Genomic DNA, 17,496 nt, shown 5'->3' with positions numbered 1-17,496 from the left:
TGGGAGGAGCATGCACCATGTTTGCTCCATTAATGATTCTTAGCATCAGCAGGCTAACCAGTGATTCTTAAAGGGACTTCAGCAGGCTGCTCAAAACTCTTCTGCTCCACCAATTAAGCTCATTCATTACCACACCTTTGATGACCTGTATTGGTTCCAGGTACCCCAATAGCTTCAATTTAACATTTTTCTCACTGTGTTTAAATCTGTTCATGACCTTGCACCTCCTTATCTCTGTGACCCCTCCAATCTTACAACCCCCACCCCAAACTCTCTGGGTAGTGTCTCAAATAGTGTCCAAAATAGGCAGAAAGTTAGTGGAGTAACTGCTCTGCTCATTTGTTAATGCTGGTGTGAGACCCGATCCATTATAAGGCATAGGCCTCATTAGCATGCTGGCAGTGAGCTGCTGCAGCTTCCCAGTTCTGGGAGGGTGGGAAATGAGCTGAGTTGGTCACGATGTTGGTCTTGGAGAAGAAATCGTGGTGTTTTGGGGGGGAATTTCATTGCAGGGGCCGGGTGGAGCAATCCTACTCCTCTACGGACAAATGGGGGAAAAAAGTAAAAGCATCCTGGGCTGGTTTTTTAAGATGCCTCCAGGGATCCCCTTTCTGAACTATTTTCTTCAGCTGCTCAATGCTTAGTATAACTAATAGAGTATGCACAGTTCTCACAGTAACTTTTTTTTATTCATTCATGGGATATGGGCATCGCTGGCTAGGCCAGCATTTATTGCCCATCCCTAACTGCCCTCGAGAAGGTGGTGGTTAGCTGCCTTCTTGAACTGCTGCAGTCCATGTGGGGTAGGTTCACCCACAGTGCTGTTAGGAAGGGAATTCCAGGATTTTGATGAAGCGACAGTGAAGGAACAGCGATATAGTTCCAAGTCGGGATGGTGAGTGGCTTGCAGGGGAATTTGCAAGGTAGTAGTGTTCCCATGCATCTGCTTCCCTTGTCCTTCTAGGTGGTAGAGGTCGCGGGTTTGGAAGCTGCTGTCTAAGGAGCCTTGGTGCGTTGCTGCAGTGCATCCTGCAGATGGCACACACTGCTGCCACTGTCCAACAGTGGTGGAGGGAGTTTGTAGATGGGGTGCCAATCATGTGGGCTGCTTTGTCCAGGATGGTGTCAAGCTTCTTGAGTGTTATTGGAACTGCACCCATCCAGGCAAGTGGAGAGTATTCCATCACACTCTTGACTTGTGCCTTGTAGATGAAGGACAGGCTTTGAGAAATCAGGAGGTGATTCAGCGATGGTAATGCCATTGAATTTCAAGGGGAGATGGTTAGATTCTTGTTTGAGATAGTCATTGTCTGGAACTTGTGTGGCACAAATATTACTTGCCACTTATCAGTCCAAGCCTGGATATTGTCCAGGTCCTGCTGCATTTCTACTCAGACTGCTTCAGTATCTGAAGAGTCGTGAATAGTGCTGAACATTGTGCAATCATCAGCAACCATCCCTACTTCTGACCTTATGATTGAAGGAAGGTCAGTGATGAAGCAGCTGAATATGGTTGGGCCTAGGACACTACACTGAGGAATTCCTGCAGTGATGTATTGGACCTGAGATGATTGACCTCCAACAACCACAATCATCTTCGTTTGCGCTCAGTATGATTCCAACCACCGGAGACTTTTCCCGATTCCCATTGACTCCAGTGATGCCATACTCGGTCAAATGCCGCCTTGATGTCAAGGGCAGTCACTCTCACCTCATCTCTTGAGTCAAGTTCTTTGGTCAATGTTTGAACCAAGGCTGTAATGAGGTCAGGAGCTGAATGGCCCTGGTGGAACCCTAATTGAGTGTCACTGAGCAGGTTATTGCGGAGCAAGTGCCGCTTGATCGTACTGTCGATGACACCTTCCATCACTTTACTGATGATTGAGAGTAGACTGATGGGGCAGTAATTGGCCGGGTTGGATTTGTCCTGCTTTGTATGTACGGGACATACCTGGGCAAATTTTCCACATTGCTGGATAGATGCCAGTGTTTTAGCTGTACTGGAACAGCTTGGCTAGGGGCGTGACAAGTCTGGAGCACAGGTCTTCAGTATTATTGCCAGAGTGTTGTCAGGGCCCAACGCCTTTGCAGTATCCCGTGCCTTCAGCCGTTTCTTGATATCACTTGGGGTGAATCGAATTGGCTGAAGACTGACAGCTGAGATGCTGGGGGCTTCAGGAGGAGGCTGAGATGGATCATCCACTCGGCACTTCTGGATGAAAACTATTGCAAATGCTTCAGCCTTGACTTCTGCACTTATGTTCTGGGCTCCCCCATCATTGAGGATGGGGATATTTGTGGAGCCACATCCTCCGGTTAGTTATTTAATGGTCCACTACCATTTACGACTGGATGTGGCAGGACTGCAGAGCTTAGCTCTGTCTGTCACATGCTGTTTATGCTGCTCGGCAAGCAAGTAGCCCTGTGCTGTAGCTTCACCAGGTTGACACCTCATTTTTAGGTATGCCTGGTGCTGCTCGTGGCATGCCCTCCTGCACTCTTCATTTGTACCTGAAAATTGCAACTGGAGTCCTACAACTCCAACAGCAGGCCCCCAATTTACATTCAGCAGACACTTACCTGTTTCACTCTTTTTTCCATTTTGTAGCATTCAAGCCTTGGAGGTCAATGGGCAGCCAAAGTTCCCTTGCCTACCCCAATTTTCAATTGCTGAACACCAACTTATCATGGGTGACTGGCAGTTGAAAATACCCTCTCTGTTCTCTGCTTCTGGCCTGTTATACATCCTCCCTTTCTTTGCCCCACCATTGATGTCTAAGCCTTGAGCTGCCTTGATGGAATTCTCTGGAATTACTTCCCTAAACTCTGCTTCTCCAACTCGCTATCCTCCTTTAAGACTCTCCGATTTGAACAAACCTTTGATCACCCCTCCAAAGTTCCATTTTCCTTACAGCTTGATACATTTTCTATGTTTAAAGTGCTGTATAAACTATTCTTGCCATCAGTCTTGAACTATAATAAAATAATCTTGGGATATGGATGATGCTGGCAAAGCCACATTTATTGTCATTAGCATTAGAAGGTGGTGTTGGGCTTTCTACTTGAACCAATGCAGTTCTTTTACTAGCTTAGATCTATTGGTCTCTTGTCTCACTGCCATAGCTTAACCTGAAATAATGTTCTGAGTTAAACTTTTGTATTTCAGCTAGTATTAAACATAATTCTATCAAGTCCTTTTTCATTTCCTTTCAAGGCTTAAACATCTAAGTTTTAAAAATCTTTTCTGACAACTCAATCCTCTGCGACTAGGGTGAGTCTTGTTGCCCTTCTGGAATCATAGAATTTTGCAACACATAAGGAAATCCTTCCTCAGCCAAAGAGGACTGCAAAATGGTTCTGCTGATCATAAGATGTCAAAATAAAGGTAATTTATTCCCTCCAGGATTAACTCATAACAACAAAAGTGTTGGGACCTTTCTATGGCCTGTAGCTACTCATACCAGCTCTTGGCTGGTGAACATTCTCCTAAAACCTCCTGTTTGGCTCAAGCAACTGTCTCCCATCTTTGCTGTTGTCCCTTATCTTTGCTCCCTCACATCCAAGGGGCAAAACTTTGAATGTACCCATTTCACCACCAGTTTAGTCGTGTTTTACAGATTTAGCTTGACCATATCAAGTTCTATCAGGCCTCGCTCCCCTTTGCCAATGCTGCCCACTATCTTTGGATAATCCTAGATTACAATGATTATGATGATAACCCCAAGCTTCTTTTTCCTATGCTCATGGATTTTGTCACCAAGATAGAGACAATTCAGATGCCTCTGCTGCTTCCCTTTCTTTCCCTTGTCCATTTAGCTAAAACTTTGCCCAGCATCCCTCCAACTCTAAACCTGAAAACCCATTTTAATGCTGGAGGCAAATAGGGATTTAGCTATCCATGTACACAATTACTAAAAGCTAGAACACAAATATGAAATACTATTGTCAGCCTTTATCCCAAAGGGCTTGGAATTCAAAAGTATGGAAATGATGCTTCAATTATACAGAACTTTAGTCAGACCCAATCTGAAGTACTGCCTTCAGTTTTGGCCACTGAACTTCAGGAAAGATATATTTGCCTCGGAGGGGTACCATGCAGATTCACCAGAATGATACTAGGGCTTAAAAAGTTTATTTTGAGCACAGGTTACTTAAATTTGGCTTATATTTCCTTATCAAGGAAAGAACAAGGATGATCTAATCAAGGTACTTTAAATGATTAAGGGATTCACAGAATCACAGAATAATACAGTGCAGAAGAGGCCCTTCGGCACATCGGGTCTGCACCGATGCATTAAAGACACCTGACCTGTCTACCTAATCCCATTTGCCAGCACTTGGCCCATAGCCTTGAACGTTATGACGTGCCAAGTGCTCATCCAGGTACTTTTTAAAGGATGTGAGGCAACCCGCCTCTACCACCCTCCCAGGCAGTGCATTCCAGACCGTCTCCACCCTCTGGGTAAAACAATTCTTCCTCAAATCCCCCTTAAACCTCCTGCCCCTCACCTTAAACCTGTGTCCCCTCGTAACTGACCCTTCAACTAAGGGGAACAGCTGCTCCCTATCCACCCTGTCCATGCCCCTCATAATCTTGTACACCTCGATCAGGTCACCCCTCAGTCTTCTCTGCTCCAGCAAAAACAACCCAAGCCTATCCAACCTCTCTTCATAGCTTAAATGTTCCATCCCAGGCAACATCCTGGTGAATCGCCTCTGCACCCTCTCCAGTGCAATCACATCCTTCCTATAATGTGGCGACCAGAATTGCACACAGTACTCCAGCTGTGGCCTTACCAAAGTTCTGTACAACTCCAACATGACCTCCCTGCTTTTGTAATCTATGCCTCGATTGATAAAGGCAAGTGTCCCATATGCCTTTTTCACCACCCTATTAACCTGCCCTTCTGCCTTCAGAGATCTATGGATAAACACACCAAGGTCCCTTTGTTCCTCGGAACTTCCCAGTGTCAGGCCATTCATTGAATACTTCCATGTCACATTACTCCTTCCAAAGTGCATCACCTCACACTTTTTAGGGTTAAATTCCATCTGCCACTTTTCTGCCCATTTGACCATCCCATCTATATCTTCCTGTAACCCAAGACACTCAACCTCACTGTTAACCACTCGGCCAATCTTTCTGTCATCCGCGGACTTACTGATCCTACCCCCCCACATAGTCATCTATGTTGTTCATATAAATGACAAACAATAGGGGACCCAGCACAGATCCCTGTGGTACGCCACTGGACACTGGTTTCCAGTCACTAAAACAGCCATCTGTCATCACTCTCTCTCTCCTACAGCTAAGCTAATTTTGAATCCACCTTATCAAGTTACCCTGTATCGCATGTGCATTTGCTTTCTTGATAAGTCTCCCATGTGGGACCTTGACAAAGGCTTTGCTATATCAACTGCACCACCCTCATCTACACACCTGGTCACATGCTCAAAAATTCAATCAAATTTGTTAGGCATGACCACCCTCTGACAAAGCCATGCTGACTATTCCTAATCAAATTTTCCCTCTCCAAGTGGAGATAGATTCTCTCCTTCAGAATTTTCTCTAATAGTTTCCCTACCACTGACGTGAGACTCACTGGTCTGTAGTTCCCTGGCTTATCTCTACAACCTTTCTTAAATAGTGGGACCACATTAGCTGCTCTCCAGTCCTCTGGCATCTCCCCCATGGCCAGAGAGGAATTAAAAATTTGGGTCAGAGACCCTGCAATCTCCACCCTTGCCTCCCACAGCATTCTGGGACACAAATCGTCCGGACCTGGAGATTTGTCCACTTCTAAGCCTGCCAAAACCTCCAATACCTTGTCACTCCCTATGACAGTTTGCTCAAGAACCTCACAGTCTCTCTCGCTGAGTTCCATATCTACATCCTCATTCTCTTGGGTGAAGACAGATGTGAAGTATTCGTTCAACACCCTACCAATGTCCTCTGGCTCCACCCACAGATTTTCCCCTTGGTCCCTAATGGGTCCTGGTTATCCTCTTCCCATTGATATACTTATAGAATATCTTGGTATTTTCCCTACTTTTACCAGCAGAGCTTGCTCATATCCCCTCTTTGCTCTCCTAATTGCTTTCTTAAGCTCCATCCTACACTTTCTGTACTCCACTAATGTTTCTGTTGATTTGCTCTCCTTGTATTTGCTAAAAGACTCTCTTTTCCTTCTCATTGTACCCTGAATGTTTCTGGTCATCCATGGTTCTCTGGGCTTGTTGCTCCTATCTATTACCCTAGAGGGAACATGTTGGGCATGCACCCTCCCCATTTCCTTTTTGAATGCCCCCAACTGATCTTCTGTAGATTTCCCGACAAGTAACTCGTTCCAGTCTACCTTGGCCAGATCCTGCCTTATTTTACTAAAATTTGCTCTCCCCCAATCCAAAACCTTTTTTTGCAACTTGTCTATTTCTTTCTCCATAACAAGCTTAAATCGTACCATGTTGTGGTCGCTATCACCAAAATGGTCCCCCACCAACACATCAACCACCTGTCTGGCTTCATTCCCCAGAATTAGGTCCAGCACTGCACCCTCCCTTGTTGGATCCTCTACATATTGAGCTAAAAAGTTCTCCTGTATACATTTTAAGAACTCAACTCCATCTAAGCCCTTAACACGATGACTATCCCAATTAATATTGGGAAAGTTGAAATTACCTAATATAATTACCCTATTATTATTTTTACACACCTCTGCAAATTGCGCACATATTTGCTCCTCAATTTCCCACTGACTATCTGGCGGTCTACAATAAACACCTAGCAATGTGGCTGTCCCATTTTTATTCCTAAACTCTACCCATAAAGCTTCATTTGATGCCCCCTCCAAGATATCATCTCTCCTTACTGCAGTAACTGACTCCTTAACTAATATTGCAACGCCCCCTCCTCTTCTACCCCCTCCTCTGTCTCGCCTGAAGATTCTATATCCCGGAATATTGAGCTGCCAATCCTGCCCCTCCCTCAACCATGTCTCCATGATGGCTACTATATCACAATTCCACGTGTCAATCCTTGCCCTTAACTCATCTGTTTTACCTGTAATACTCCTGGCATTAAAGTAGAGGCCATCCATCCTGGTCTTACTCCCTTGAAACATAACTTTTGCTGTATTCCCTCTGACTTGTTTGCTTTCCTGTGTTTAGCTGTGTTCCTATTCTGCTTGAATAGGGCAGATAGAGAAACTACTTCCTCTGGTGAGGAATTTGGAACAAGAGGGCATAATCTTAAAATTAGAGTCAGCCATTTAGGAATGAATGCTAATTTTAAATCCAAGGTTGATGGACTTTTTTAAACCGAAGATATTAAGGGATATAGGGCAAGGTGGGTATATGGAGTTAGGTCACAGATCAACCAGGACCTTATTGAATGGTGGACCAGACTTGAGGATCTAAACAGCCTGATCCCACTCTTATGTTTCTAATTCAGGAAGCACTTTTTCACATAAAGCGTAATGGAAATCTGGAACTCGCTACCCTAAAAGCCTGCAGATTCTGGGCCAATTTAGATTTTCAAAACTCAAATTGATAAGACTTTTGTTAGGTAAGGGACATGGATCAATGATGAGTAAAATGGAGTTAAGTACAGATCAGCTTTGATCTAACTGAATGGTGGAAGAAACTTGAGGGATGAAGGGCTGCTCCCATTCTTACGTTCGAGGTTCTAAACCATCCTCCTCATGATCTTCTCCAAACTCATCTTGTCCATGTGACATACTTCCCACTCCCTCAACCTCATTCATTCTAAACTCATGCCCACTCAAATTACCTTCCTGGTCAGCTGATTTTGTAAACTGTATCCTTATGGCAGCAACTGCCCTCTCCCCTTAAAAACTCCTGGCATTACTTTTTTTTTTCTTATAAAAAAACACCTTCAGCCCCTACCAACTACTAAACAAATTCCAATTTGCTTTTCCTCTCCAGTCTCCTTGAATACGATGTTAACCTCCAGATCTGTGTCCACCTCTATTGCAATTTCCTGTCTGAATCCTTTCAATCAGGCTTCTGACTCCCCCACAGAATCAAAATGGCACTAATCAAAATCAAAATCATGAATGACATTCTCTGTGAGGTGAAAAAGGTGCTTTATCCCTCCTTCTCCACCTGCTGATTTTTGTAGCCTTCAACATACACAGTCACACCATCCTCCTCCAACTCCTCTTCTGTGTTGGCCAACTCTGTGAGACTGGCCCTGCTTGGTTCCACTCTTGCATGTTCTTTATGTAGCCAAAGCATTTCTAGAAATAGTTTCTCCTTCCATCCCTCCAATAACATATCCCTGGAGTCGCCCAATAATCCACCCTGGGCCCCTCCTCTTCCTCTCCCTGTGCACTGTCTTAGCACCATTATCTGTAGACATGGGGTCTATTTTTACATGTTTGCAAAAATATAAAAAATAATTTGTGTTTATATCGTGTCTTTCATCACTCCAGGACACCCCATAGAAATTCTCAACCAATTAAGTGCTTGTGAAATGCAGTCACTCTTGTAATGTAGGGAAACAGCAGCCAATTTGTGCACAGTAAGGTCCCACAAACAGCGATGAGCTTGATGATCAGTTTTGGTGGTGTTGGTTGAGGAACTAATGTCGACCAGTACACAGGAAGAACTCCCCTGCTTTTCTTCAAATAGGGTCATAAGTTCTTTTACATCCACCTGAGAAAGCAGTGGGGCCTCGCTGTAATGTCTCATCCGAAAGACAACAGCTCCAACAATGCAATGCTCCCTTAGCACTTCACTCAAATAGCTTCGATAATTTGCTCAGGTCTCCGGACCGGGGTTAAAATCCATGACGGTCCAACAAGTGCTACTACTGGGGTCAAGCTAATAAGTAGAACATTATGGCCCTGAAATTCCTACTATGACCTTAGTGCATAGATCTGGAGTGGAACAGAACTGCCACTTACCTGCAGCTGATGTTGCTGACCCTATCAGGCTATTTTGACTATTATAGCCAGGGGCTGGAGCCCTTCCTGGCACTCTTGAGTGATCTCCCAACTGTGAACCTACACAGTACCACAGAAGTGGCATAAAAAATCTTTCCGTATGACTCCGTTCCCTCGATCCTATTCCCACTAAACAGCTGATCACCCAACCTCCCCTCCTGGTCCTCATGTTAGCCGATACTGTAAACGGTTCTCTCTCTTCAGGTGTTGTCTCTCTCTCTCTCCTTTAAATCTGCCGTCATCACCTCTCTCCTCAAAAAAGCAACACCTGACCCCCCACTGCCCTTGCAAACTACTGTCCCATCTCCAAACACATCTTCCTCTCCAAAGTCTTTGAAGGTATTGTTGCCTTCCAAATACGTTCCCATCATTCCTGGAATTCCATGGCAGGGGGAGGCTGAGGCGTAGTGGTAATGTCACTGGACTAGTAATCCAGTGCCCAGGCTCATGCATGGGTTCGAATCCCACCACAGCAGATGGTGAAATTTGAATTCAATTAATAAATCTGGAATTAAAAACTAGTCTAATGATGACCATGAAACCAGTGTTGATTGTCGTAAAAACCCATCTGGCTCACTAATGTCCTTTACCTGGTCTGGCCTACATGTGACTCCAGGCCCACAGCAATGTGGCTGACTCTGAAATAGTCTAGCAAGCCACTCAATTCAAGGGCATGGAACTCGCAACCCACAAGGGTGGTGGAAGCAGAGATAATCAATAACCTCAAAAGGAAATTGGAAGGCCACTTGAAGGAAATGTACAGCTACGAGGTTTGAGCAGGTTTAGTGGAACTGACTGAATAGCTCCCTGGAGAGCCAGTATGGACCTGATGGGCCAAATGGCCTCCTTCTGTGCTGTAAATGACTATGTTGTTTCTATGTTAAATGCTGGCCAGTCAGCAACGCCGACAACCCACAAACAAATTTTAAAGAAAAACAGAAAGTGCTGGAAATGCTCAGCAGGTCAGGCAGCATCTGTGGAGAGAGAAGCAGAGTTAACATTTCAGGTCTGTGACCTTTCATCAGAACTGGCAAAGGCTAGGAGGAGAGATTAAATAACAAAGTTGTCCTGGGACAAAGGCAAAAAGTATGTGGTGAAAGACAAAGCATTAGTCCAGAGAGAGTGTTAATAGCAGAATAATAAGCAAAAAAAAAGAATCCCTCCGATCAGGTTACTGTCCCGGCACCGTACCGAAACGACTCTTAGCAAGGTCACTAATGATATCCTATGTGACTGCGACAAATGTAAACTTTCCCTCCTTGTCTTTCTCAATCCGTCTGCAGCATTTGACACACACCATTCTCCTCCAATGCTTCACCACGGTCATCCAGCTGGGGTGGGGGGTGGGGGGGGAACTGCCCTCTCCTGGTTCCATTTTTATCTAATAGTAGCTAGACAAACACTTGCAATGGCTTCTCTTCCTGCTCCCGCACCATAACCTCTGGTGTCCCCCAACAATCTATCCTTGACCCGCTTCTATTTCTCATCTACATGCTGCCCCTTGGCAACATCATCTGAAAGCACAGCGGTAATTTTCACTTGTATGCTGATGACACCCACTCTACCTCACCACCACTTTTCTTGACCTCTCTGCTGTTGGTAAATTATCAGACTGCTTATCTGACATTCAGTAATGGATGAGCAGAAATTTCCTCCAATTAAAATACTTCGAACACTGAAGCCATTGTTTTCAGTCCCTGCTCCAAACTCCTTTCCCTAGCTACTGACTCAATTCCTCTCCCTGGCAACAGTCTGAGACTAAGTCAGTCTGTTTGCAACCTTGGTGTCACATTTGATGCCACGAGTTTCTGACCTCACATTCGTGCTATCACTAAGACCGCCAAATTTCACTTCCGTAACATTGCCTGACTTTGCCTCTGTCTCAGCTCATCTGCTGCTGAAACTCTCATTCATGTCTTTGTTACCTCTAGACTTGACTATTCTAACACATTCCTGGCTGGTCTCCAACACTCTACTCTCCATAAACTTGAGCTCATCCAAAACCCTGCTGCTCGTGTCTTAACCCGCACCAAGTCCCGGTCCCCTATCGCCCCTATGCTCGCTAACCTATAATGGCTCCCAGTCAAGCAACATCTTGATTTTAAAATTCTCATCCTTTTTTCAAATCCTTTGATGGCATCTCCCTTCCCCATCTCTGTAATCTCCTCCAGTCCCACAACTCTCCAAGATATCTGTGCTCCTCTAATTCTGGCCTCTGTGCATTCTTGATTTTAATCACTCCACTCTTCAGTTGCTTAGGCCCCAAGCTCTGGAATACCCTCCCTACACCTCTCTCCCCTCCTTTAAGACACTCCTTAAAGCCTACCTCTTTGACTAAGCTTTTGTAGCTCGATGTCATACTTTGTTTTATCATGCTCATGCGAAGTGCCTTGGAGCGTTTATTATATTAAAGGTGCTATACAAATATAAGCTGTTGTTGTTGTTGATGTTGTCTTCTTCTGCTCACTTAAATAATCCAAGCATCCCTCCTCACCCAAGGTCCTTGCAACACTGGCCTCCAGTGACTCACAGTCACCTTTGGCATCCAACGTTGATAAGGACATAAATAAGAAAAATATGTCCTATGATGTAGTTTCTCAATTTACCTATTATAATATGCACAACCATAAAAATGCTTTAGAAAATTTAATGATTTAAATATTACTTATTGTGTTTGATTCTATTATCGCTAATGAATGTTTAAGAATTTCAATAGGGCAGATAGTTTCTCAGTTAGTCATACTTAGGAAATTAAATACTGGCATTGCATAATTATTCTTACCATATCTATTCTAACTCTTTTCTCTAGCAAAACTCTGAATAAATTGGCTGTGATTTTATTGTCCTTGAGACCTTGGCCTAGGCCTCGGTTGTCGTCCTGCATCAGTCTGCGATCCATTATGACTTCCAGCTGGCCTGTTGAAGTAAATTATATGTTTTAACTTACTGCTAATTGCACTCATATCATGAATGCTAATAAAACTATTGTGTTTAATAATCACCTAGGACATCAAGAGACCACAACATAATAATAATTTTGCTAGGATCATCTTAAATAATACATAAAGGTAGGCATAAAAGATGGATTTTAATGGATTATGTGTACTGTATTCCTATACGAAACTTTATTAACCTCACACACTTTCAAAGTGGGTTATTTACAGCACAAGTAGCAATGTTTATTTACAATATTTTCGATTAGCCTATTGATCACCTGTCCAAATGAAAGCAAGTGGGGTCAAACCCTCACCACCCCGCCCACCCCCGAAAATGGTACATTACACTGATACACGTAGCACAGAAGAAGGTTTCCCTGTTCTGTAAAGTTGCAGTCAATAGGATCGGACAGGAGGCCAGCAGGTAAGACTCTGCGACATTCTAACTGCTGGTTCTTGCCGGTCAGGGGTCAAAACTACCATCCCCCCCCACCACCGCCTCCCATCCACCGCCACCCACCCCAGGAATCCACCAGTGAACCAAACCTCACTTTCCATCACTCCATTCTGCCATACTTCAGGGTCATCCTCCACAATTCTGCCAAATCCATGGTTTTCCCCTCCACAGCAATGCTATCTGACTCACTTTGAGCATTGCCAGGAAAGATGTATCAGAATATTAAACAAGTTCTTTCAATATTCCCTTGGCCAAGCCCAACAAAATAAACTGCACCCATCCATATATGGGTGGATGAATGGTAACTACATTTAAATGAGAGAAAAATGGCCCCCATCATGTTTACTTCCATTTACATTCTTGACATGTTGGATCTTGGAATCAGAGTTAGGTCCCAGAAGTTGGTAGAGGGGCCCCTTAGGACATGAGAAGAAGTAGTACTTCTTCAAAAGCTTGCAGAGATCTGCACAGGCCCCATTATTAAATTTTTCAAAAGAAAATTAACAGGTGCCCCTTCCTTGCACTGCAGCAGACCCCCTAAGACCTGCTACAGCAAGTGTCCAACCCAGACTGCAGCAAATCCCTGGCAAAGTGAAGGAATGTGAATGTTTGCAGAGCCAGGTGTTACCTCAAGGGTGGAAAGAAGTCCATCCATGCCAAGTGTAACCCAATCAATGTGGGCAATGAAAGCCGAGTTCAGAAAGCACTTGAGGGAGTATTACATTGTCACAGGAACCATTCTTTGGATAAGATGATAAACCTGTTTACGAGTTCCTGTGGTTCATGAGGACATTAAAGATCCAGTGATAGTATTCATGGAGTTTTCATTGTGTCCTTACCAATATTCATCTCTCAACCACCACAATCACCAAAAACAGATTAACTGTTCATTCATCTCATTACTGTTTGTGGGATGTTGCAGTGTTCAAAATAGTTGCCACACTGACCTACACAATAGCAGCGACACTTCAATAGCAATTCATTGCTTTGGGAAATTCGAGACACACAATAAAATAACTTAAATGCAAGTTCTTTCTGAGCAAGGTGTAAAATCCTTGCAAAGTGAGATCCTAAGTCCTGGGCCGGACTTTTACGTCCCCTCCAACAAGTAGGCTGGTGGCAGGGGGGTCATAAAATTGAGTGGGAGGCGGGGTGACCGTTCACGACCCCCTCCTGCCCCCGCTGCAATTTTACGTGGGCCGGCAGCAGCGAGAAACGGCCTGCCTGCCCAAGGACAACCAAGGTCCTTAAGTGGCAAATTAACTACCACTTAAGGGTCTCCTCCCGCTGCTGCGGGTATTTTACCTTCGGTGGCCAGATGGCAAAGGCCCCAAAAACGCTGCCTGGTAAAACCAGGTGGCCTTCTTGCGGGCTAGTTGGGGGGGGGGGCGCTCTCCTGATCGGGCACCCTGTGCCCCATGAAGGGACACCCCCAACGCCCAATGACCCCCAATTCACAACACATCACTCCCCCCCAAACCAATTCCTCTTGCCACACCGGGGCCCAGCCGATTGTCCCCTGTGAGGCCCTAAAAACTTACCTGAGTTCCGGGGTCATCCTTCCTCTTGCCTCCAATGGCTGGGTGTGGTCCCGGCAGTGGCCACCACTCCAGGTGGCGCTGCTGGAACTAACAGCTGCCAGCCCGCTGATTGGCCAGCAGCTCCATTAGGCGAGACCTCTTGCCTCAAGGAGGTGAAAGTCCCGCCCAAGACCAAATAAGGGCCGGGGGAGCGAAAAATCCTGGCCTGGCTCCTCAGGCCCGGTGGAGGCGGGCTTGCCACCGACTTTTTGGCTGGTGGGCAGGGCTACCCGCCCAACTTAAAATTCCAGCCCTGGAGTGGACCTCTGAGGCCATTAAAAAAAAAGCACTAGAGTTCATCTCTACAGGGATAGATTGAAAAGCAGAGGAGTTACGTTAAACTTGTAGAAACCCTTGGTTACATCACACTTGGACTACTGTGAAGAGTTCTAATCTGCATATTATAAAAAGGCATTGGAACTTAAGAACATAAAAGTAATAGGAGCAGGGGTAGAGCATTTGGCCCCTTGAGCTTGTTCTGCCATTCAATACAATCATGGCTGACCTTCTGGCTAAACTCCACTTTCCCAGCTGCTCCCTATATCCCTTGATTCCCTGAGAGATCAAAAATCTGTACACCCATCCTTAAATATGCTCAATGATGCAGTATCCATAACCCTTTGAAGTAAGCAATTCCAAAGATTCACAATCCTCTGAGTGCAGAAATTTCTACTCATCTCAGTCCTAAATGATCAACCCCTTATCCTGAGACTGAGCCCCTATGGAGAAGATGCAATTTAATTTTACTAAAATGATTCCAGAACTGAGAGGTTATGCCTATCAGGAAAAACACAGGCTGGGGCTCTTTTTTCCATAAAGGATAAGACTGAGGGGGTGACCTGACTTATTAAGATAAAGCCTTATTAAGATAATGAAAAGGTTTGATAGATGTAGAGATGATATTTCCAATTGCGGGGGGAGGGGGGGGGGACTAGAACTGACTACTAAAAGGCATACTTGAGATGACTAGGTGACATTTAATAGGACAGGGAAGCAGATAGACATGAGAGAGAAAGGAATAGAATATGATCATAGAATCATAGAAAGTTTAAGGCACAGAAAGAGGCCACTTGGCCCATCGTGTCTGTGCCAGCCGAAAAACGATCCACCTGTTCTAATCCCACCTTCCAGCATTTGGTCCGTAGCCCTGTAGCTTAGGGCACCTGAGGTGCATATCCAGACTCCTTTTGAATGAGTTGAGGGTTTCTGCCTGAACTACCCTTTCAGACAGTGAGTTCCAGACTGTCACCAACCTCTGGGTGAAAAAGGTTTTCTTTATCTCCCCTCCAATTTTTCTACCAATCACTTTAAATCTATGCTCCCTCATCACTGACCTCTCTGCTAAGGTGAATAGACCCTTCACCTTCACTCTATCCAGATAGAATCTGATAGGAGGAAGCTTGTGTGTGGAGCATAACCTAGCATGGACCTGTCGGGCTGAACGGCCTGCTTCTATGCTGTAAATACTATATAATACATAATACACTGTTGCAAATTCTTTCCTTATCTGGTGTTTGAGCTTTAGAAGAAAAAAATGTAAATAATACATACCACTGTTTAGACTAGCGACTCCCAAAGACTGAGCCGAGTGCAGGGTCAAACGAACATCACTGTCCTGCATATACGCAGTTGTCGTCAGAGGATAAAAATTAGCTTGAAGAGGCAATTTGCTCAATGTCTGCCTTGACTGCATCTGGAATCATAAATTGAACCTGGTCAGCTTTAAGTACATTTTTTAAAATCAGTGTTTTTTAATTCGTTCTTGGGACGCAAGTATCGCTGGTCCGACCAGCATTTATTGCCAATCCCCAATTGCCCTTGAGAAGGAGGTGGTGAGCTACCTACTTGCACTGCTGAAATAAAAATAGAAAGTGTTGGAAATACTCAGCACGTCAGGCAGCATCTGTGGAGAGAGAAGCAGAGTTAACATTTCAGGTCTGTGACCAATAACTTGGACTGCTGCCGTCCATGTGGTGTAGGTATAACAACAGTGTTTCCTTCTGTAGTAGTTTGATACGAATGAGCGGCTTGCTATGCCATTTCAGAGGGCAGTTAAAAGTCAACCACATTGCTGTGGGTCTGGAGCCACATGTAAGCCAGACCAGGAAAGAACGGCAAATTTCCTCCCCTGAAAGACATTAGTGAAGTCGATGAGTTTTTAACAACAATCCGAGTCAGTGTCAGCTTGGATAAAAAATTAGCTTAAGGACAGAAAACAGTGAGTTGTGGGAAATGGTTGTTTTTCAGACTGGAAGATGGTAGACAGTGGTGTTCCCCAAGGGTCAGGGCTAGGACCAATGCCTTTTTTGCTATATATAAATGACTTGAATATTGGAATACTGAGTAAAATTTCAAAATTTGCCAATAATACCAAACTTAGAGGATTGGCAAACAGTGAGGATGATATCAATTGACAGCAACATGACATAGGCTGGCAGAATGGGCAGACAAGTGGCAGATGGAATTTAATATATAGTAGTGTGAGGTGATGCATTTTGGCGGAAGGGATAAGGAAAGGCAATATAGATTTAATGGCACAATTCTAAACAGTGTGCAATGACCGAGGGCCTGGGGGTGCGTGTGCATAGATCTTTGAAGGTGGCAGGACATATTGAGAGTGCTGAGAACAGCATATGGGATCTTGGCTTCATAAATAGAGGCATTAAGTACAAAGGTAGGAAAGTTATGCTGAACCTTTTTTGCATTTGACATGGTTCCACATAAAAGGTTATTGCACAAAGTAGGAGCTCATGGTGTTTCTTTTCTTCATTTCATGGGATGTGGGCATCACTGGTCAGGCCAGCATTTATTGCCCATCCCGAATTACCCATGAGAAGGTGGTGGTGAGCCGCCTTCTTGAATCGCTGCAGTTCATGTAGGTTAGGTACACCCACAGTGCTGTTAGGAAGGAAGTTCCAGGATTTTGATCTAGCGACAGTGAAGGAATGGCAATATAGTTCCAAGTCAGGATGGTGTGTGGCTTGGAGGGGAACGCAGGTGGTGGTGTTCCCACGCATCTGCTGCCCTTGTCCATCTAGGTGATAGAGGTCGCGGGTTTGGAAGGTGCTGCCTGAGGAGCCTTGGTGCGTTGCTGCAGTGCATCTTGTAGATGGTACACACTGCTGCCACTGTACATCCGTGGCGGAGGGAGTGAATGTTTGTTGATGGGGTGCCAATCAAGTGGGCTGCTTTGTCCTGGATGGTGTCGAGCTTCTTGAGTGTTGTTGGAGCTGCACCCATCCAGACAAGTGGAGAGTATTCCATCACCCTCCTGACTTGTGCCTTGTAGATAGTGGACAGGCTTTGGGGAGTCAGGAGGTGAGTTACTCGCCGCAGGATTCCTAGCCTCTGATCTGCTCTTGTAGCCACGGTATTTATAGGGTTACTCCAGTTCAGTTTCTGGTCAATGGTAACCCCCAGGATGTCAATAGTGGGGGATTCAGTGATTGTAATGCCATTGAATGTCAAGGGGAGATGGTTAGATTCTCTCTTGTCGAAGATGGTCATTGCCTGGAACTTGTGTGGCATGAATGTTACTTGCCACTTATCAGCCCAAG

General features: G+C 44.9%; 1 protein-coding gene across 2 annotated transcripts in view; it reads right to left on the bottom strand.

The window, feature by feature from the left end:
• Window positions 1–17,496, bottom strand: part of man2a1 (mannosidase, alpha, class 2A, member 1) — a 235,528-nt gene that overhangs the window by 14,577 nt on the left and 203,455 nt on the right. For both annotated transcript variants that reach the window (XM_068029802.1, XM_068029801.1), the window contains exons 18-19: window positions 15,491–15,632; window positions 11,749–11,882 (exon numbers count right to left, since the gene is read on the bottom strand). In XM_068029802.1, coding sequence (XP_067885903.1) covers window positions 11,749–11,882; window positions 15,491–15,632 — 276 coding nt within the window. The remainder of the gene's footprint in view (window positions 1–11,748; window positions 11,883–15,490; window positions 15,633–17,496) is intronic.

The sequence above is a fragment of the Heterodontus francisci genome, chromosome 4, assembly GCF_036365525.1.
Source record: "Heterodontus francisci isolate sHetFra1 chromosome 4, sHetFra1.hap1, whole genome shotgun sequence".
NCBI lineage: Eukaryota > Metazoa > Chordata > Chondrichthyes > Heterodontiformes > Heterodontidae > Heterodontus > Heterodontus francisci.
The sequence above is the reverse complement of the archived record's forward strand: the minus strand, read 5'-3'. Positions and strand labels throughout refer to the sequence as shown.